Source organism: Equus caballus, chromosome 23 (assembly GCF_041296265.1).
Source record: "Equus caballus isolate H_3958 breed thoroughbred chromosome 23, TB-T2T, whole genome shotgun sequence".
NCBI lineage: Eukaryota > Metazoa > Chordata > Mammalia > Perissodactyla > Equidae > Equus > Equus caballus.
The window spans coordinates 34439230-34459659 of record NC_091706.1 but is presented as its reverse complement, the minus strand read 5'-3'; the positions used below and the strand labels follow the sequence as shown (position 1 = coordinate 34459659).

The window sequence follows — 20430 nt, the reverse complement described above, 5'->3', positions numbered from 1 at the left end:
GAGAAACACACAGGAAAGGAGGAAAGAGTAATGGATTAAAAAAAGTGAAGTCTCAAGAATCATAGATCTGCAATGTTGTTAAACTTTCTGCTGCCTTTCTTGACTTCAGATTCAAATTGACTTCTGCTGCCTTCTTCCCAAGGGGCGTAGCAGAGCGCGGTCCCGACTCTTTGACCTCGTTCGAATAGCACATCTCATGTGTCACGTCGTCCTCTGATTATTTCTCTTGAGACCCTCATTAGGCTGTTTTCCTTTTGGTCTTCAGCCACATTCTTGATGAGAACATGTTAAATTAGGGGTGGCAGAGCTGTCTAAGTTTGTACTGGGGAATAGTGGAAGCCAATACACACTGAAAGCATCGCCTTAGCTGCTACGCCTGATTCCTTGGGCCGTGGGGAAAGTCACTTTCCTGCGAAATGAGGGGCGATGTGCTGAAAGGGAGCCCTAGGAGGCTGGGGATCTGCCAGAGAAGGAAAAAGGACCCCAGATAAGGCAGAATATCCTCTTCACAAGCAAGGAACCTTGAAAGTACCCCTGAGATTTGTACAATTTCACCAGGAATTAGCAACTCTTAGTGATAAGTGCTTTTAGCTTACCTCGAAGCTGTGTAACTTTGTGTCTTACTCTGGTGAGGAGAGGAAGGAGCCTTTCCTGTTGAAAAAGGAATTAGAAATAAATGTTATTAGTATATTTTAAACACTTTATAATAAGAAGATCTGGGGACAGCCATAATAACACTAGTAAACCTGACGCTTAAACATCTTTGAGAGCAAAGAGAGACAGCTGGTTCTGTTCACAGCAACGGGCCTGTGTTTGGCTTGTTGGCAAGGAGAACCAGTCTGGACATTGGTAATATATCTGCCAAGCTTCTGGAAGAAGTTTAAAGGGTGTCAAGGGAGTGAAGCCCGGGAATAGGTTCTCTTGGGATCTAAGGATTAAAGGCGCCCAGGCCAACCAAGTCAGTGCATGTGTGAGCTCCCGAAGCAGGTTTAAAGCAGCAAGAGGCTGAGCTTTGTGAGTTGTTGTGATTTATTATGTTTTGTTGGTTGCCGTGGTGCTGCGTGGTCAATCAAAACATTCATTTTGCTGGACTAGTTCAGAAAGATTTTAGTTTGGTGTCTTGTCTTCAGTTGTTTTTTTCCAGCGCCGTTGTGTTGTGTTTGGATAACTTTGCTCATGATTCTAGATCTTCGTATTAAAGTGCTTTCCCAAACCGAATTAAAATTTTAAATGTTAAAAGTCAAATAAGCCGTTACCTTAACTGTCATGGATCCTATGACGTTCTTCTTATTACCCAGTGACTAATCAGTAGTTTGGAGCTTGGACTCCATGTCTCTGCAAACATAGAGGTTAAAATGTGGGTTGGATTCCCAGCCAGATCACACAATGTTCTTGTTCCAATGGGAAAATGGAACCTGAATTCTAAGGACTGAGTGCTTTGTTCTCCCACCCACGCACCAATCACCCTCACTGCTCTTCCTTTGTAACAAGGGGACAGGAATCTCAACCCTTCCCACCTTTTTTCCCCGGGAAGTGGTGGTGAGTTCCCACCAGGAGCACTGGTGGTAGCCATTTTCACGCAAGCCATGGTAGTAAATCTGGTGTTTGCCTCTCAGGGCCTGTCTGTGTGTGTTCCAGAATATTAGTAAGGATGCATGATACCTCCATGTACTGTTTATCATAAAGAATCAATTTTCTTCCATTTGTTCATTGATGATTGATAGAATCACTCATTCATTCATTAAGTATTAATTATTTAATAATAATTTTATTATTAAAACCACCTATGTTTTTGTGTCCTTGGTTCAGATTTTCTGCCCCACTGGAGGAAAGGGTATTTTGTTTTTCATTTATTTTGAGCAGCATCAAAAGGCTGCATGTGGAAAAAAAGAAAGGCGTAGCAATTAAATGAGAACCAGTGATATTTTCTTGGGAAATTAAAAGATGAATGAGTGTGAAAGAAAAAGATTCTGAGGCAGTGTTTGTATTAAATTTTTCTTTTAAATTAAAAGTTTTTGAGAAGTTTCTCCTCATGAGGAAAGAATTTAGTGAGCTTTTGATGCTTTAAATAGAAAAAAATACACACACACAAATTCACTAATCCCATTCGTGAGGGCTCTGTCCTCATGACCTGATCATCTCCCACAGGCCCCACTTCCTAATACGGTGGCTTTGGGGGTTAGGATTTCAACACAGGAATTTCGGGAGGACACAAACATTCAGACCATAGCATTGAGTTTTATTCCATTTATGAGTCTACCACAATTTGTTCATCCAGTCTCCTATTCTTGGACATTTCAGTTGGTTCCAGGTTTTAACTATTATGAACCGGTTGCTATGAGCATTGTTGTACGTGTGTTTTTGTGGATATATGCATTAGTTTGTCTGGCGTATATGCCTAAAAGTGAATTGCTGAGTCATAGGATACTATACGTTTAACTTTATTAGAAACTGCCAATAGTTTTCCATAGTGGTTGTACCATTTTCTAATTGCTTCCTAGACTCTCAGTCCTGTTTTTAGGCTCGCTTTCATTTTCAGAGGTACCTCGTGCCACCCACTGTGAACATTTGGAGATTCTGAGGAGTGCATCCTGTTGAGTTTTGGCTTTCCTCATTGCCATTGGAGGTTTTCTCAGGGCCACTCAGCCAACTCTCACTTGCCTGTAGGCTTTCTAGCTTCTCAAATTTTGTCACTATTTTCCTGTTCTCTCCGTCTTTGTGGATTTCTGCATTTAAAATTTTCCCTTTACTGCCATTTTAATGGGTTTTCAGGAATTAGTAGAAGTAAATGCTTACGTTCAATTCACTGTTTTAAACCTATTCATTTTTAAACTCCTCTACCTTCGCATAATCACTGGAACTATTCATTCATTTAAACACGCATAGTTGAGTTTGAGTTGCATCTTGAGCTTGGAACAGTAGGGAAGTAAGAAACAAAATAAAATTCCTTAGGCAATAGGAAAAGGTCAACCTATTTAGAGAATGAAATCTTGTGTCAAAAAAGACACTCAACAATACCAAGCTGTGACGGGCATAATTATTTAATGATGTTATGTGATGGGGATTATGAGGGACTTTTAGGAGCTAAGAATAGGCAAATTGAAGGTGATGTTGCTTCTTGATAGTCTCAGCTTCCCCGAACATTCTTTCAGTGGGTCAATTACTTGAGACCTGGAAAGAACCTGGGGCACAATTGCAAGAGATCAGAGTCGAGGTGAATTCCCAATACCGAATTGGAAAGTATAATACCTTTTGCATCAAGCCACCTGGTATCATAAGATATATCACCTGGTATCATTAAAGTATCATAAAATACTCATGATTCAAGTTAGTAACAATAAAACCCAAAGCACAAAAGGCTTAACACCTGTGGCCAGTCCTTGTGAGAGGACCGGCTCTTTGGATCTTAGATTCTGCATCTTACCCTTGAATGGATGGATTTTGTGTCCTTCCATTAAAAGCCACAGGCTGCAGTGGGGCAAGCCCTCAACTTTTTGGGTGCCATTGTCTTTCATGTCTAAAATACGAGTTCAGAAGCACAATTCTCCATCAACTCAGGCTTTTCTGTTTCTTGAGAGAAAATCCCAGTGATGAATTGGCTTCCTTGGGATTCAGGAACCGTAATCCATGGTATTCACTTCACCGAGCAAGTGGTGATTCATTTGAAGTGAGAACAATAGGAACTTGGCTTAAAGAACAGAAAAAATTGACGTTAGATATAAGGAAAAATTTTATTGAGAAATTGTATCGGTCAAGGTCCCAGCAGGACACAGATGACGCAATAAAATTGTAATTTGATGAGAGGTTGATAAAGAGCCTGTTCACAAAGGTGTGTGCAAGAGTAGGGAACAGTGAAGCTGTTGCTGTCCCTAGGCCTGATGGGAGAGGAGGGAGCCATGGCCAGAATCTGGACTGTCCGGAGGTCCCCTTGAGAGGACCTGTAGCTTTCCACTGAGGGACACAGCCAGCCTGAGGCTGCAGAGAAGGAACCAGGAGAATAAGAACCCCACCCTCACTCTCCTCCCTCCCTCAGGTCTTCTGCTAGGGCTCCCCATTGGCTGAACTTAACTAGAGACCAGAGGGCAAAGCAGCCCCATTGATACGGTCTTCATAGGTCAGCCTCCTGGGAAGAGAGCGGAGTGGAGAGAGTGGAGAGGGGATCTGGACGGGCAGACGGCAGACATCCCACACACGCGTGTGTGTCAATGGTTAGCACAGAGTGAGTTCCTAACGTGGGCTCCAGAAAGAATTCTTTTTGGAGAAGCTTTGGAAAAAATATCCCTGCAGATTATTCTTACATTTGGGGTATCCCTTCCAGCTGCCATAAATTCAGGTGTGTCACAAGCGTAAGAACAAAATGCTGGTACCAGACCTAGTGAAATTCATTTTGTGACATTCACTTTGTAATAACAAGCTGCTCCCTCCCAAAAGAAGTACCTATCATTAAAAATAATACAACTGTTTATGTAGCATTTTGTGGTTTACAAAGGGACTTTCGTTGATATCGTTTGGTGTGGTTCTCTCAATAACCTTCCGAGGTAGGAGGGAAGATAGAGCCGTTTAACAGAGGAGAAGGGTGAGTCTCCCAGAGGTTGCCTGTGATATCATGGCAAACAAGTGGGAAAGCCTGAATTTGAACCAGTGTCCTGATTTCAAATTCAGGTGCTTTCCACAAAGAGAAAGTCAAATCATCTGCAATGATTTTTTTAAGAGAAGAATGATGACAATATAAGAAATATAAGAAATTCTTCCCCTTTCCAGATATAGTTAAGTGGGCTTTGTGACTAGGATGTCCTTCATTAGTAGCTGATGTTTTCCTGTATTCTATTTGGGGGGATGCCATCTAGTGATGATTGGGATGAAGATTTGGATCTTGGAAGTCATGCCATTATAACTAGGTTAAAGCCAGAGGGGTCTATTCTGAAGGTCCCTTAAATCCTAAGAGGGTCCCTTTTTAAGTCCATTATTTTGTACCCATGAACCTCATCCAACCTCTGAAGGAGGTACGCTTGGCATCCTAATAGCCTCCGTGTCTGATATGTACCACAGTGGTCTACACTAGAGTAACTCAGGTGACCATTTGGCCAGTAAGTTTGGCCAGAGTTTTAGTAACAGGAATAAAAAAGCCACGTGCAGGAATAAATTTGGTGAAGAGTCTATGGCGATTTTTGCCTGTGTGTCTTGGCCGTGGTCCTCATTCTGGGGTTGAGAGGGGTGGCATTCTGGTGGCTTGACTTTGACTTCTCATTGGCAGCCCTTCTGGTGCAGGAGAGAAGCCCAGCCTGCCAGGCACTGAACCCCTGGGGCATTCTCTCATCTTGTTGTTTGTCGTTCTGACATTTTAGAAGTAGCCCCAGTCATTGTATGATCTCACACTCCTGTCTTGGCAGCTGGATTCAGGCTTTTCTTTCTCACTTAAAAAAAAAAAATAGGGCAAATATAATTTACATAAGTCCCAGGTTGAAAGTGTTCAGTTGGCCAAGTTTTGACAATTGTATACACCCCTGTAGCCAATATCCAAGACAAGGTAATAGAACATTTTTATTCTGTTAGAATAGAACTCCAGAAAACTCACTCATGTCTCTTCCCAGTCAATCCCCTCACTTCACGCCTCCTCCCCCCAAAACAGGCAGCCACTCTTCTGATTTCTGTCACTGGGATTACTCTGCCTATTCTTGACCTTCACGTAAGAGTAAGCATACGGTATCTGGCTTTCGCTCAGTGTAGTGTCTTTGAACGTCATGTTGTTGTCGTGTATCAGTGGTTTGTTCCCTTTTATTGTTGGAAGTGTTCCACTGTTTGAAAATACCACAGTTTGTTTATTCTCCTGTTGTTGGACATTTGAGTTCTTTTCATTTTTGGTCTGATAGGAAGAAAGCTGCTGTAAACATTCTTCTGTGTCCTTTGTGGGCAATTGCGCTTCCATCTCTGGGTCTCTTCCGAGGAGTGGAATTGAAGGTCATAGGGGTGTTGTATATTCAGATCTTTAGCAGTTTTTTAAATAAAAATTTTATTTTAGAATAGTTTTAAATTTATAGAAATACTGCAAAGATAGTACAGAGAGGTCCTGGATACCCTTTACCCAGTTTCCCCTATCATTGACACCTTACATTAGTAGGGAACATTTCTCACAATTAATGAAATGATATTGATATATTATTATCAACTAAAGTCTATACTCTTCAGATTTCCTTAGTTTTTACTAATGTCCTTTTTCTGTCCATGACACCCTTCTAGGACACCACATTACATTTAGTTGTCATGTCTCCTTTGGCTCCTCTTGACAGTTTCTGAGACTTTCCTTGTTTTTGATGACCGTGCCCATTTTGAGGAGTCCTTGTCAGATATTTTGTAGCATGCAGCTCTAGGATTGTCTGATGTTTTTCTCATGATTAGACTGAGGTTATTATGGGTTTTGGGGAGGAGGACCACAGAGTAAAGTGCCGTTTTCATCACATCATATCAAGGGTACATGCCATCAACATGACTTATCACTGATGTTAACCTTGGTCACCTGGTTGATGCTGTGTGTGTCAGGTCTCTCCACTGGAGAGTTACCCCCCTCCCCTTTCCATACCACAGTCTTTGGGAGGAAGTCACTTGTGCCATCTACACTTAAGAATAGGGAGTTGAAGGCAGAGTATTTCCATAAATTATTTGGAATTCTTCTGCATGAGAGATTTATATTTAATTTTTAAGAAACTGACAGTCTTCTTAAGTGGTGGTACCATTTTATACTTGGAAAAGCAACGCCTGAGAGTCCATGTGCTCTGCATCCTCACCGGCTCCTGCTGCTGTCAGTCTTTCTGATTTTAACCATCCTAGTTTGTGTGAAGTGGTATCTCATTGTTGTTTTAATTGGCATTCATGATGACTGATGATGTTGAGCACCTCTTGCTGTGCTTTTTGTCCATTTCTGTATCTTCTTTTGTGAAATATCTGTTTGAGTCTTCTGCCCAATTTTTTTGTTTGGGCTATTTGTCTTTTTATTATTGAATTGAGCAGTTATTTATGTATTCTGGATAAAGGTTCTTCATTCAATATATGCACAAAATATTTTCTCCCAGTCTCTGGCTTGCCTATTAATTTTCTTAACAGTGTTTTTTTTTTTTTGGTAAGGAAGATTGGCCCTGAGCTAACACCTGTTGCCAGTCCTCCTCTTTTTGCTTGAGGAAGATTGTCCCTGAGCTAATGCCTGTGCCAGTCTTCCTCCGTTTTGTATGTGGGACGCTGCCATGGCATGGTTGGGTAAGTGGTGTAGGTCCACGCCCAGCATCCCAACCCACGAACTCCAGGCCACTGGAGCAGAGCACACCAAACTTAACCACTATGCCAGTGGGCCAGCCCCTTTACAATGTCTTTTATTTTTTTATTTTTATTTATTTTTTTATTTTTTGAGGCAGATTAGCCCTGAGCTAACTACTGCCAATCCTCCTCCTTTTGCTGAGGAAGGCTGACCCTGAGCTAACATCCATGCCCATCTTCCTCCACTTTATACCTGGGATGCCTACCACAGCATGGTGTGCCACGCAGTGCCATGTCCGCACCCGGGATCTGAACCAGCAAACCTCCGGCCGCTGAGAAGCAGAACGTGCGAACTTAACTGCTGTGCCGCTGGGCCAGCCCCTACAATGTCTTTTAATGAGCTGGATTTAAGATTTTAGTGAAGAGATTTGGGCACCGTGTTGGGAGTAATGGACCCTCACCCATTCTATATCTGATGCTACTAATTGTTAGTTGTGAAGTTCAGTGGTGTGCTGGTGGGCATAAGGATTCTAATCATGCTTTCTTTTCAAGGCATCTGATATTGCCTTAGAAGAAAATTTCCAAAGGGTAGTTCAAGACTTCCCCGTAGTAACAATAATTGTGTTGCTATGTGTGAAGATTCCAGATATTTTAGATCTCTTTGAGTAGCAACAGCCAGTGCACAGAAGAAGCCCATGTATGAAGACCATGTTCTATCCTTTGCCAATTCTGCTTTCTAGTTTTCCAAGAAGCTTTGGCATGACCATGAATGACACAGAGTAAGAGGGGCAGGTGCTGTATGCTGCTCAAGTGAAGTCCTATAGACTCTGAGGAATCTAGCCTGGGGACCAGGAGCAGCAGCTGCTGCGAGCATTTTCCCAAGGATCTGATGACCGGGTGTAGAGTCCTTTTACAGATTAACAAAAAGGGAGAGAGGCAGAAGCCAGACTCCTCCTGGAGAGGAAGCAAGATTCCTCTTTGGAAAAGGGCATCATGTGATTATTAAATATTGAGTCATATCATGGTTCTGGGGAGATGCTGCCAAGCTTGACTTAGAATACCAATAATAAAGAATGAGTTTTCTCTATTAGACTCCACATGTTAACTCGTTTGCCTGCCGATTCTGACATCTCAGCTGCCTGAAATGATGCTTGTTTCTAACACTGGCAGTCGTTAGCTCCAATCTTTTATATTTGCTTTCGTATTTGTGATAATGTTTGATGTTGATCGTAATCATAGTTTTCAAGTTGAAAAGCCTTTGGAGTCTCAAATTTGAGCTAATACTGAATATTGGCTTCTTAGTTGATTTCCGTCAGTTCTTAATTATTTAGGGTAATATTTGTAATTTTTAACTTTGCAGAAAAGTGCATGGAAGATCCTGATACACTTTTTCTTTAGTACCTAAACTGTTCAGAACTGACAAAAGACTCCTCTATTTTCACTTGTATACTGTGATTTCTGGCTAATAATGGCTCTGAGCTCCTTGTTTTCCCTGGGTTCTGCTTATATTCTAGAATTCTCCATTTGTCTACTTACCCTTGATCCTGCAGAACTCGGAAACAATAACAATGGCTCAAGGAGGAACTAGTCGTATCTTAATGTAACGTACAGATAAAAGTTAAAGAAGTCAGAACACCCTTGTTCACAAAAAGGAAAGAAAATAGGGGCTTGAAATTATTGAGAAGACTTGAGAGTCAAAGGCATCCTCAGCACAATTTTAACAGTTCTAAAATATGAAAAAAAAGTTTGTACATTAAAAATGCGGTTCTGATTTTTTTTAAAGAAAGTTTCCTCTAGGGTGAGAATATGAGTTTTTATTGAGATGAAACTCTGAATTCAGCTGTCGTCTTTTTCTAACTACCTATTTTCTCGCCATTTCAGGTGAACCTCTTCGTGCTGCTCTCTGTGGTGTGCGTCCTCTTAAATCTAGCTGGATTTATCCTAGGCTGCCAAGGGGCCCAGTTTGTGTCCAGCGTGCCCAGGTGTGATCTGGTAAGCAGTCTTCAAACATCGTTGCATGTCTGGGCCGACGCTGGCCCGTCTAGCTTTCTTGTGCTGCCAGCACTAGGCGACAGTCCTAAAGTGAAACCTGAAGTTGGTAAAAGGAAAGCTGCCTGCTGATTCTTTTAGTCAGGCTGTCAATTATTTTTTCCAAAGCAGGGACCAGCCAGCATAACCCCAGTAATGTAATGCATCATTAGTTAGTGAAAGGATGGATCCGGTGTCCACGATCAATATCTGTCTGCTCTCATCTAAAGAGGGAAAATGGATATGATCAGAGTACAGGTCAGCCGTCCTTTAGCCAAAACCTTTGCAGCCGGTGTGTTTCAGTATTCAGAGGTTTTCCTTTAGAAAGATAAATGTGACACATACACTATTTATTCAGTGGCACTGTCAGAGTATAATCTGAGACTTTCGGTTTTCAGAGCTTTTTGGGTTTCAGAATTGTGAATAAGACGTTGTGGACCTGTACCATCTCTGAGTTAAAAAAATTTTTTTAATTGTGGTAGACTACATGTAACATAAAATTTACCATCTTAGTCATTCAATAGTGTTGAGTACGTTCACACTGTTTTGCAACCAATCTCCAGAATGCTTTTCATCTTGCAAAACTGAAACTCCGTACCCGTTAAACAGCATCTCTCCATCCCCTCCTCCTCCAGCCCCTGGCACCCACCATTCTACCTTCTGACTCTGAACTTCACTGCTCTAGTTTCCTGATACAGGTGGAATGGGACAGTGTGTCTTTTTGTGACTGGCTTATTTCGCTTAGCATAATGTCCTCAACATGTCCATGTGTTGTAGTGTGTCGGAATTTCCTCCCTTTTCTAGGCTGAATGATATTCCATTGTATGTATATGACACATTTTGTTTACCCACTCATTCATCGAAGGACACTTGGGTATTGTGGCTAATGCTGCCATAAAAATGACTTTACAGATATCCGAGACCTTGCTTTCAATTCTTTTGGGTATATACCCAATTTCCGGCCATCTTTGTACTTTTTAAAAGCACTTCTCCATAGCAAATATCTCCCTGTGACACAAAGCAAAAGAAATGGACTCTTTAGTCTATTTGGAACTTGGTTACAGAGCAGTCTCATCGTTTCAAAACCAGCGGGATGCAAGCAAAGAAGGCTGTCACATTTCTCATAACGCTGTGGAAAGCCCTTGTGGTGACCTTCCCAACAGGAAAACTCCCCAGGGACGCCCTAAAAACCTGTTGCTCTCTCTTAACAATCCTTTACAATTTTTTTTATTTTTTGATCAAGCCATTCCATTGCTTAATAACCTTAAGGTATGGAATCACAGGCTCCCAACCTTTTCTGGTTTTTAAGGCTCTCTGAGACGTGCCTTCATCCTGCCCTCTCACCACAGCTGCTCACACTCCCTGTCATTGAGCTCCAGCCTGCACATTGGTACTAGGCTCCTGCCCTACTTTCTTATTTCTAACGATGCTGTCTCTCCTCCCAGAATCCCCTCTCCCTTACTTCCCTGCTCATCCAAATGATACCAGTCTTTTAAAGCCCTAGTCAAAGATTTTCTCCTTCAGGAAACAGTCCCTGATCCCCAGAGAAGATCGTCTTCCAGAATATCCTCTCTGCACATCTCTTAGGCGTTTATCCTTTTCCTTTTGGGGCTAAAGATATTCGTACACCTGTTTTCTCTCTTCTTCTGGGGCAAGAAAAAAATTTTGAACAAAGCTGGGTTTTCCAATAACTAATCACACAGCAAATAAGAAAGGGGCAAAGAAAAAAGATACAGGCTGGAAGGGAAAAGTCCTGATACATTGAAAGACCATTTGGCAAAACTGCAGCATCTGCTATATGTAGGACACTGGGCTAGAGGCTGGAGTGAGTAGAAAGAAGAGTCACCATTGTTTCTGACCTGGAACTTGACTGCGTAGCAAGAGGAGGAGGGTGAGCTGGCAAATGCTTGCTCAGTATTTGTGGAGGGAATGAGTAAACGCCCAACTGCAAAGCATGGTAGACTGTGATTGCGTCAGAGTGAGACCCAGTACTCCGGGGGTGCAAAATGAGAAGGGCTTCTGTCCATGGGAAGATGGGGAAAGGCCACCTGGAATATAGGTATTTGAGATGGACCTTGAACAATGAATAAATAAAGGGAGTGGGTAGAAACCAAGAGAGGAGAGGATTCCAAGGGCGGTGGTCAGAAGTCAGCTTAGCGGTTAGATCATTGATGGCTCTGGAGAAAACAGTAGCCAGATTGCAAGGGGTAAAGGTATATAGTTGACTTTCCTGAGAAATTCTGTGCTTCTCTACCCTGGCTTCCCATTAGAATCACCCAGGGTAACTTTTTAAAGAATACCCAAACTTGGGCCCCATACCTAGAGATTCTCAGTTGCCCTGGAGTGGGGGCCTGGGCATCAGTATTTTTTTAAGCTTTTAAGTGTATTTTTAATTAAACTTTTTCCTGCCACAAAACCAACGCTGTAATTATTTCTGATTATGTACTTGTAAAAATTTGGACAAGCCATAAAAATATAGGACAGAACATAAAAGTCATTTGAAAACTCGCTGAGATAGTACAGTTAACCATTTGACTATTTTGGGGCACATCTCTTATGCATAAAAGTGCACATAATTTTCCATCAGCGGGACCATATCATAATTGCTGTTTTCATTAGGGAGGCTACTTGACAAATGAAGACCTTCTAGGGGACGAGATGCTCTCCTCTCCTCTTTCCCTCTCCACCCACATCAGTCACCCCAAATTCATGGTAACAAGCTGGGGAGTTTCCATTCATGTTTCATGCTCATATAATCTTACATAAATCTGTGTGGGGTAGGGTTATTCATGATTTATGTTTCTAAAATGAAGTGTATTGTATCATTTCCCTGCATATTCTTTTTCTCACTTAAAGGTATATTACATATAGATCTAACACTTTTTTTCCTTTAACAGGTTAATTCTCTATTGTTGTCTGTTGGGTTTGGGTTTTGACCAATAGAAACAATGCTGCCAGAAGACCATTCTGCACAACCCGTGAGGGCTGTTGCCTAAGTGGAGTAGGCTCCCAGGACAGGGATTATTCTTCTGTTTGTCTTCTTTTTTATTACACACTCAGCCATTTGATGACTCTATCCATTTTTTTAAAAAATTGAGGTAAAATGTACAAACAGTGAAATGCACAAGTCGTAAGTGTGCAGTTCATTGAGTTTTGACCAATGGATACATTCATATTGACAAATGTGTACACATGTATACACCCCAAACAAGATCCAGAACATTTTCATCACTCTAGAAAGTTCTTTCTTATCTTCTTTCAAGCGATCTCTACTCTCTTATTTGAAATCACTGCTCCAGTTTCTTTCACCATAGATTAGGTCTGCCCGTTCTGGAACTTCATGTAAATGGAGTCGTATGTTATGTACTTTTTGTATCTGACTTATTTTGCACTGCATAATGTTTTTGAGATTATCCATGTTTTTGTGTTGTATCAGTTGTTTGCTCTTTTTTTTTTTTTTGCAAAGCAATATTTCATTGTATAAAAATATCATAGTTTGTTTTATCCGTTCTCCTGTTGATGGACATCTGGGTTGTTTCCAGTTTGGGATATTATGAACAAAGCTATTGTGAACATTTTGTTTAGTGGATTTTTTTTGTGTGTGTGGGCCTGTTTTCATTTTTCTTAAGTAAACACATAGGTGTGGAATTGCTGGATCATGTGGTAAATGTATGTCTAACTTTGTAAGAAACTGCTGAACCGTTTTCCAGAGTGGTTGACGAATAAGTATTTTTAATTTAAAGTGGATAGCTAGTTCCTTTGTTAAAGGGCTTCAACTCACATTTCTATCAGCGACCCTCCACTGGCAACAAATGTTCCTCTCTCCATAATTTTTTGCCCATCTGATGGGGCTAACATGAGATCTCGTGGTTACTTTAATTTTCAGTTCCCTGTTTGCTAAAGATAGCATTGCCATTTTTGAAAACTCCCTGAAACATTCTAGTGTGCAGCTTGGGTTGAGAACCGCAATACTGGATGATGAATGGGAGGAAGGAGAGGATGAGAGCTGCAGGTCAGGGTATCGAGGCGAAGGGTGGATGTTTTCCATTTAGGATTGGGGAGGCTTGAACAGGTTTATAGCAGATGGTTAGAGAGATTGAAGAGAAATTACAGTAAGTTTTCAGAAATATTGGGCAGAGATGGGATTAAGAAGGGAGGTAAAGAATTGGGAATTGGAAGAACAAGGAACGCAAAACACACAGTGGCCTAGAACCATTCTGTCCAGAGCCTCAGAGCATCCCTGTGTCAGCTGCGCACGGTATTTGAAATTCATTAGCATTTGCAAATAGCTAAACTTTCAAGTAGTCTTGTTTAAAGGGATTAACCATCACCCATCTGGAAAATTTTGCTGTCCACACTGGCTTACGCCAGAGTTTCCACATAGCTGGGATTGCCGTATATTTCCATATATTTGGATGTTGTGTGAATAATGCAGCCACGTGTGTGCCGCCCACACAGGCCTGGTTTCTCCCTTAACTGAATGTCTTGTATCAAGACTGGACTCGTGTGGGAAGGGAGTACGTTGTAAGATGACACCTGGTATTGCCCGAAGGAGGTAGAATCCTCTGGAAAGATCTTGAGGCTTACACAAGTACAAGACATAGAAATTGCACTGCGTCCTGTTGAAGGAAGCGAGCCTGGTTCCTGTTTGGGGAGGAGAGGGCCTTGTGTACAGGAGCAGAGTAGAGGCTGATGCATCGTCTCCATTAGCTGCTCATTCTACTAAATAGTGTTGTTAGTATGAAAACAGGAAGTTCTCAGTAAGAGACTTTGAAGCCCAGTGGGAGTCATATTTACCTGCTGGATTTAGCCTACTGTAAGGACACTTATTAATTATGGAAGAGAGGCCAAGGGAAAGCCAGTGAGCCCTGAGAGGAAAGGAAAGTTCCACCTGCCGAGACCCTGCCTAGAGAGATCCTGTCTGCGTGGCCAAAGTGGGTCTACTTTAGAAGGCAAGAATCTAGCGTGGCTATTAGCAGCAGGATGTGTCTTCAAATGTGAGACAATGGAAGAAAAATTCAAATACAGTCAGCCTCGTGCCTTTGTGTGTGTGGGGGGGGCGCAGTTGTGGATGTGGGTGTGGGGCGTAGCTGAGATCACGATTTCCATGGACAAACCAGGACAGGACAGAAACCAAGTGGGAATGAACTGATAGATTATGGAGCCCATTGAGGTAACTCTAGTTGTAATTCTTTGTGTCAGAGGCAGAATTTATATCAAAATCTGGGCATCCGTGTTTGAGATAAGAATGCATCCCTTTCAATGTGGTTTAAGGACAAGGAATAAAAAATGTTACGACTCCATGGCATTCTGGAAAAGGCAAAACTAACCTATGTGGGGAAAAAGTCAAAACAGTGGTTGCCTCTAGGAGAGTGGGGGCAGAGATTGACGTGAAGGGGCGTGAGGGAGTTTCCTCCTGTGATGGTCTTGTTCTGTGTGTTGATAAAGGTTCGGGTTATACAGGTGTACACACTGCTCAATATTCCTTGAACGTTTCCTTAAGATTTGTGTATGTAAATTTTTGGATGTGTATGTAAACTTCACCTCAAAAGAAAGAGAAATACAAACCAAAAAATGTTGTGCAATGCCTACTGAAATTTTTCCCCTTAGCTTCCTAGTCAACTTGTATTATAAGGAACTAAGTTTTCTCGTAATTTGGAAAAATACCATGAAATTTATTACTATGACTAAAGGGTAAGAATCTTAATTCAGTAAGAAAAAAACCTTTTTTTTTTTTCTGTTTAGTAAGCAAAACATTGTATATGTTCAGTCATTCTTAAAGATTCCTGAAACATTTTGCAGCTAGTGAAGTCAGAGCTGCCTGATGAATTTGACAATTATGAAAGAGGGGTGGCCTTTCCTTTTAGCCAAAAGAAATTAGCCAACTTCAACAGCTCAAGCAGCAGAGCAAGTAAGAATGAGCCTCCACCCTCAATTATGGGTCGTCTTAGCCAAAATCAGATGTTACATATTTTTACAACCCAATTCAAGGGAAACTTAGAAGAGTGATCAAAAGTTTGCAAAACATCTCACTAAACATATATGAGATTACTCATCAGTGATTTATCACGGGAAAACACTGAAGATGTGAATTAAGAATTAAGCCTACCTAGCTTAGGGCTACTGTTTTCCAAGTAGACCTTGTGCTTCTTACAGGCAGGGGGTAGACTGAACTTCCAGGCTCTCTTAGAGCTCAGTGGGGCCATATGATTTGCTCTGTCAATGAAATGTGAGCTGAAGCAATGAGTGTCATTTCCAAGAGAAAGATTTAAGGTAGGGTTCCCAGATTTAGCAAATAAAAACACAGGACATCCAATTAAATTTGAGTTTCAAATAAACAGCTAATAGTATTTTTTTTTTTTACTATAAATATCTCATGCAATATTTGGGACATATTTATACTAACAAAAATGATCTCTTGTTTATCTGAATTCAAATTCAACCAGGTGTCCTGCATTCTATCTGGCAACCCTACTTTAAGTGCCAGTTCACCCTGTGCTCTCCATCCCTGAGCACAGTGATCATCAGTCCTGAGATGGTGGATGCTCCATCACCCTGGGTCCCTAAGGGAATATGATGAGCAGAGTCTCCTGCTGACCTGCAGTGGATGTGTAGTGTATTCGAGCAATAACCTTGGTTGGTTAAGCCACTGAAATTTGGGGGCTGGTTGTTACCACAGCATAGCCTATCCTATCCTGACTGATACAGACATGCCTGACGCTGAACCCTGCCATATCTCATTCTGTAGGATTGGTGCTCTATGGTGTAGCCTGTGTGTTTTTCTTACTAATTAAATTATTGTTCTGCCTTTTCTCCCTTAAGGTGGACTTAGGTGAAGGCAAGATTTGCTTCTGTTGTGAAGAGTTCCAACCAGCCAAATGCACAGACAAAGAAAATGCCTTGAAGCTCTTTCCAGTTCAGCCTTGTAGCGCCGTTCACCTTCTACTTAAGGTACCGCGAATGGAAATACACCATAGAGCTCCCGAGGAAGGCAAAGTTACCTGACAGCTTCCTGCTATGTTACCTCCCGCCAGCAATTACACTGCTGAAAGGATATGAGCAACCCCTCATCACTAACCCAGAGACAGAATGGAGTGCAGAAAGAACCACAGATTATTGGGTGTCTCTTAAATTATGTATGGATAGCTTTCTTTGTGTCCAAGAATTATAGTAAAAAAGACTACGGGAGCCTAAATATATATATGTATGTATGTGGTACATCTACATTTATATACACACATATGCATCCATACACATGTCATGTAGCTGCACATACATAATGTGGCCTTAGCAACACCTTTCGATGGCATGCCATTCATCATTGTTCTGATGCTCCTTTGTTGGCTTAAATGAGTCCTGTGGGCTGTTGCGTGCTGCTGCTCTATGACACACAGAATAGGGAGACATACTGGCCCGAAAATACAAGAGAAATTCAAGCACATTACCTCTTATTTAAGAGGCAGCACTATGACAAGCCAGGGAGATTAAGAACAAATGATCCCAGTTGAAGAGAAATGCAAAATTCGCCTTTATTAGGGAATTGGATAAAAACTGTGTGCTGACTGAAGGCCCATTAGCCCAGTTGGTGAACCCGGAGGTAGGAGCTTTTGGGTGGCCCACCACTCACCGCCCTCTTTAGATCTTTGTCTCGGGTTTATTTTTTTGTGGGGAAGAGGAATCTCTAAGCGAAGAGAGAGAAGCTGCCAGTTCTCCGGGTTATGTAGGATGTAAAAATGGCCTTCTTTCTTTGGCTTTTGGATTTTTGGTGGCTGAGTCACCCGCAAACTCTCTGAGCCAGGAGTTAGCTTGGGGAAAGCCCCGCTGAGGAGCCAGGACTGTGGCAACAGAAACTTTTGGAATTGCCATTGCTGCTATTTTGAGACGTGTGTTTAGAGGAGAGAAGCCCCATTTACACTCGGCCGGCCTGCCCCCTGCACCGTCCTAGTTGGGTGCCTTGGGCAGCTCTGCCAATTGCTCCTGAAATAGAATCAGTGGCCACAAATTAAGCAGCGTGCCATCCTGGTGGGAGGCTGTGGGAGAGGGGAGGATGGGAATTTGCTGTCACCAGGGACACCAACTTCAGAAGAGAATTTCATTGCTCTCCTGGAAGGAACATTTCCAGACAGTGTTCTGATGCAGAAAGAAATATTGTAGTATCAGGCCTTTCTGGCTCAGGAAGCTTCTAAGATCAGTTTTTAAAATTAAGAAATGCACCCTATTGCGTGAGAGTCATAATAATAAGCAGCATTTACTTCCGAACTTTCTATGAGCGAAACGTCATCTGAGGCCTTCACATGCATTTTCTCATGAGAATTGTCTTACTGGGACAGTATTATTATTAATTTTAAAAGTTTTTGTATTGCATTCTGGTCATCAGCTTTGAAATACTCAGTGGCGTCCCTGTTTCGTTGCTCCAGAAAGTCCTTTTCGCCCTGTGTGCCTTGAACGCCCTGACCACCACGGTGTGCTTGGTGGCAGCCGCCCTTCGCTACCTCCAGATATTTGCAGCCAGAAGATCCTGCGTCGTAAGTCCTTGCGCTGAGCCCGCCCACGGGCCTTTTTGCGCCGTCCATTGCTTTTCTCCCCGAGCCTTTAGAGGGAAGGCGTTAACTGACCGAGGTGCTGTTTAATTAGGACGAATCCCAGATTTCTGCCGAAGAAGTGGAAGAGCACGGACGCATCCCAGACCCCGATGACTTCGTGCCGCCGGTGCCTCCCCCTTCGTATTTCGCCACCTTTTACTCGTGCACACCCCGCATGAACCGCAGGTATCTACCTCCAGCCCCGCCGGCTCGGTTCTGAAGACTCAGGGGTCTCCAGAACTGGCCGCAGGAGCTCTGACTTCTCTCTTAAACCGCCAAATTGTATTTTTTAGGATTTTCTATTTTCTCCACCCCATCCCACCTCCCACCCCCGCCCTTTTTTTTGTCTGATAAACTTCATGAAACCAAAGAAAAGTCAAACCTTGACCTAAGAATATACTCTTTCAATGTCAATCAGCTTCCTAGGAAAACTGATATCCAGTGAGACAACCGCTGTAATTTAACATGGTTGGGGGCTGCTGTTGCCCTGGAAACGTGCTCAGTTAGGCCAAATCGATGTTCATTATGACACCATCAGCAGGTCCCCAAATCATGAAATTCTTCCCAGCCATTAATAAAAGATTAATTATTAATTACGTCTCTCTGGGCTAGAAAAAAGAGACACCATGCCTATTTTCCTTTTCAAATTCTGGCTCAAAATTTGATCGCCTGTTTTGTAAATCTCAGGAATTATTATTTGTAGGATGAAAGGCTGCATGTGTTTGGTTGGTGAGCACAGTGATTTCATTTATTCATTCAACAAGCGTTTACTCAGTCCTCTGCTGCTTACTAATCGCTGTGCTGGATTATTGAAATTCAAAATGAGTTAGACTCCCCTCTTCCCTCTATCAAGGAGCTCCCAGTCTAGGTCATTAACAATAAGTGTTGGAAGGATCATGTTAATACTCTCAAGAGAGATTTTGTGTGCACAGAAAGGAGGCCATCTAACCTAGAATGGTGAGTGGGCTGCAGAGAGCTTGAAGGAAGAAGAGTTGGCCAGTCAGGGTGGGCTTCCTGGACGAAGTGATCTTCGGCTGAATTAAAAGGATAAGCAGACGTATGTTTAAGCTTCCAAAAGAAAAATCTCTGAATTCTGCAGGAAGGCTAGTGTCTCTAGGAATTTCTACTTCTTTTTTTTGCGGGGGGGGGGGGGGGGGGAGGGGGAGGGTCCTATTGGCTTATAACACTGCATAAATTTCAGGTAGGAATTTCTCCTTTTCACTCCCTGGAGTATCCCTGGAGATGTGTCAAATTTGGTGCCAGGCTTGGGGCTTTTGGAAATCCATTTTCTAATGCCCAGGGCAGTCATAAGTGACTTTGAAACAGGCCACCATCAGGAGCTACCACCCAGATGCTGTTAAAATTATTTTCAGTGGGTCATCTTCCTGAGTTGTCCCCCAGAGTCACACTTAACCCCCAGCTCCATTCCCTCCACTGCCCATCCACCTAGGCAGAGGTAAAGGTGCCTACAAAGCCAGAGAGAACATCAGCTGGGTGGACAGATGGCCTGGAGTGGACAGCTCAGCCTCCCTGTTGTTCAGGGCGTGGTGTCCTGGATTTCAAAGCTCCAGGGGCCAGGACAGCTTCCCTAGTCCCTTAGGAAACCAGCCAAGAATTGCAGGGGCCAGAGAGACGTAACAACAAAACACGTATTCTTTGTGTACCATAGGACATGTTTGCTAAGACCTTAGCCCAATCTGAGGCTGTCTGCAGAGAACACTTTGGAAGATAGTAAAAATGCCTATTTCATGGCTGGGAAAAGAAGTGCCCTCTTCAAGAATTCCTTGGCTCTCTGAGGTTGTGGGTGAGCACTTGGTTGACCTAAGAGGAGGCAACAGACAGATTTAATTTCCTGCAGTGGCAGAAAGGGAAAGTGACTCATGTGGGTTTCGGAGTCTCGGTGTCCAGCAGCGTGTCCCGTAGATGCCTCCCGCCCCCAACCCAGCTGCCCTTCTCCTCTCTTTCCTTTCTCTCCTCTGCTCCTCCATAATAACGTTGAGCAGTGTGGGCATTTCTACTCTTCGGGGACCTGAGTGCAACCCTGGCTTTGTCCCTCTAAGTCCTGAGACAGACTCTGGCCAAATCCAGGTTGGAAGAAGACAGACTAGCTTCTCTCATCAAGGGCTTTCCCCTTCAGAACTTTCCGGAAGGAACGCAGGGGAAGGTGTTAAAGCAAAACACCCTTATGAGAAAGAAGACACTGCTTGGCCTAAAATAGAGACCTGGAGCCCTAGATCGCATCTCCAATGGGCAAACACTGTCATTTTTGGAAATTCTGCGAATATGAGAGTGCAGCCCACTTTCCTTTTTGAAACGGCTAAATTTATTCACCTTTAGATACATAGTCTATCAAAGATATTTTTAAATTTGACCGACTTTGCTAGATTCTCAGGATGAATCAACTTTAGTGACACTAGCTGTTTAACCTCCATTGGTAATTTTCTTTCTCGTAAGCAGGCAAGCGAGAAGATTAGTGAATGTGTACGTTAATACTTCCACAACCAGTTATGTTAAGAGTTTTCACACAATAGAGCCTCGCTGTTTCCTGTAAGGTATTCTGACCTCTCAGAAGAGG

General features: G+C 42.5%; 1 protein-coding gene across 2 annotated transcripts in view; it reads left to right on the top strand.

Annotated features, from left to right (window-relative positions):
• Nucleotides 1-20430, top strand: part of ENTREP1 (endosomal transmembrane epsin interactor 1) — a 61929-nt gene that overhangs the window by 28632 nt on the left and 12867 nt on the right. For both annotated transcript variants that reach the window (XM_070249081.1, XM_005604967.4), the window contains 4 exons: nt 9127-9237; nt 16096-16224; nt 17691-17798; nt 17908-18041. In XM_070249081.1, the coding sequence (XP_070105182.1) occupies nt 9127-9237; nt 16096-16224; nt 17691-17798; nt 17908-18041 (482 nt within the window). The remainder of the gene's footprint in view (nt 1-9126; nt 9238-16095; nt 16225-17690; nt 17799-17907; nt 18042-20430) is intronic.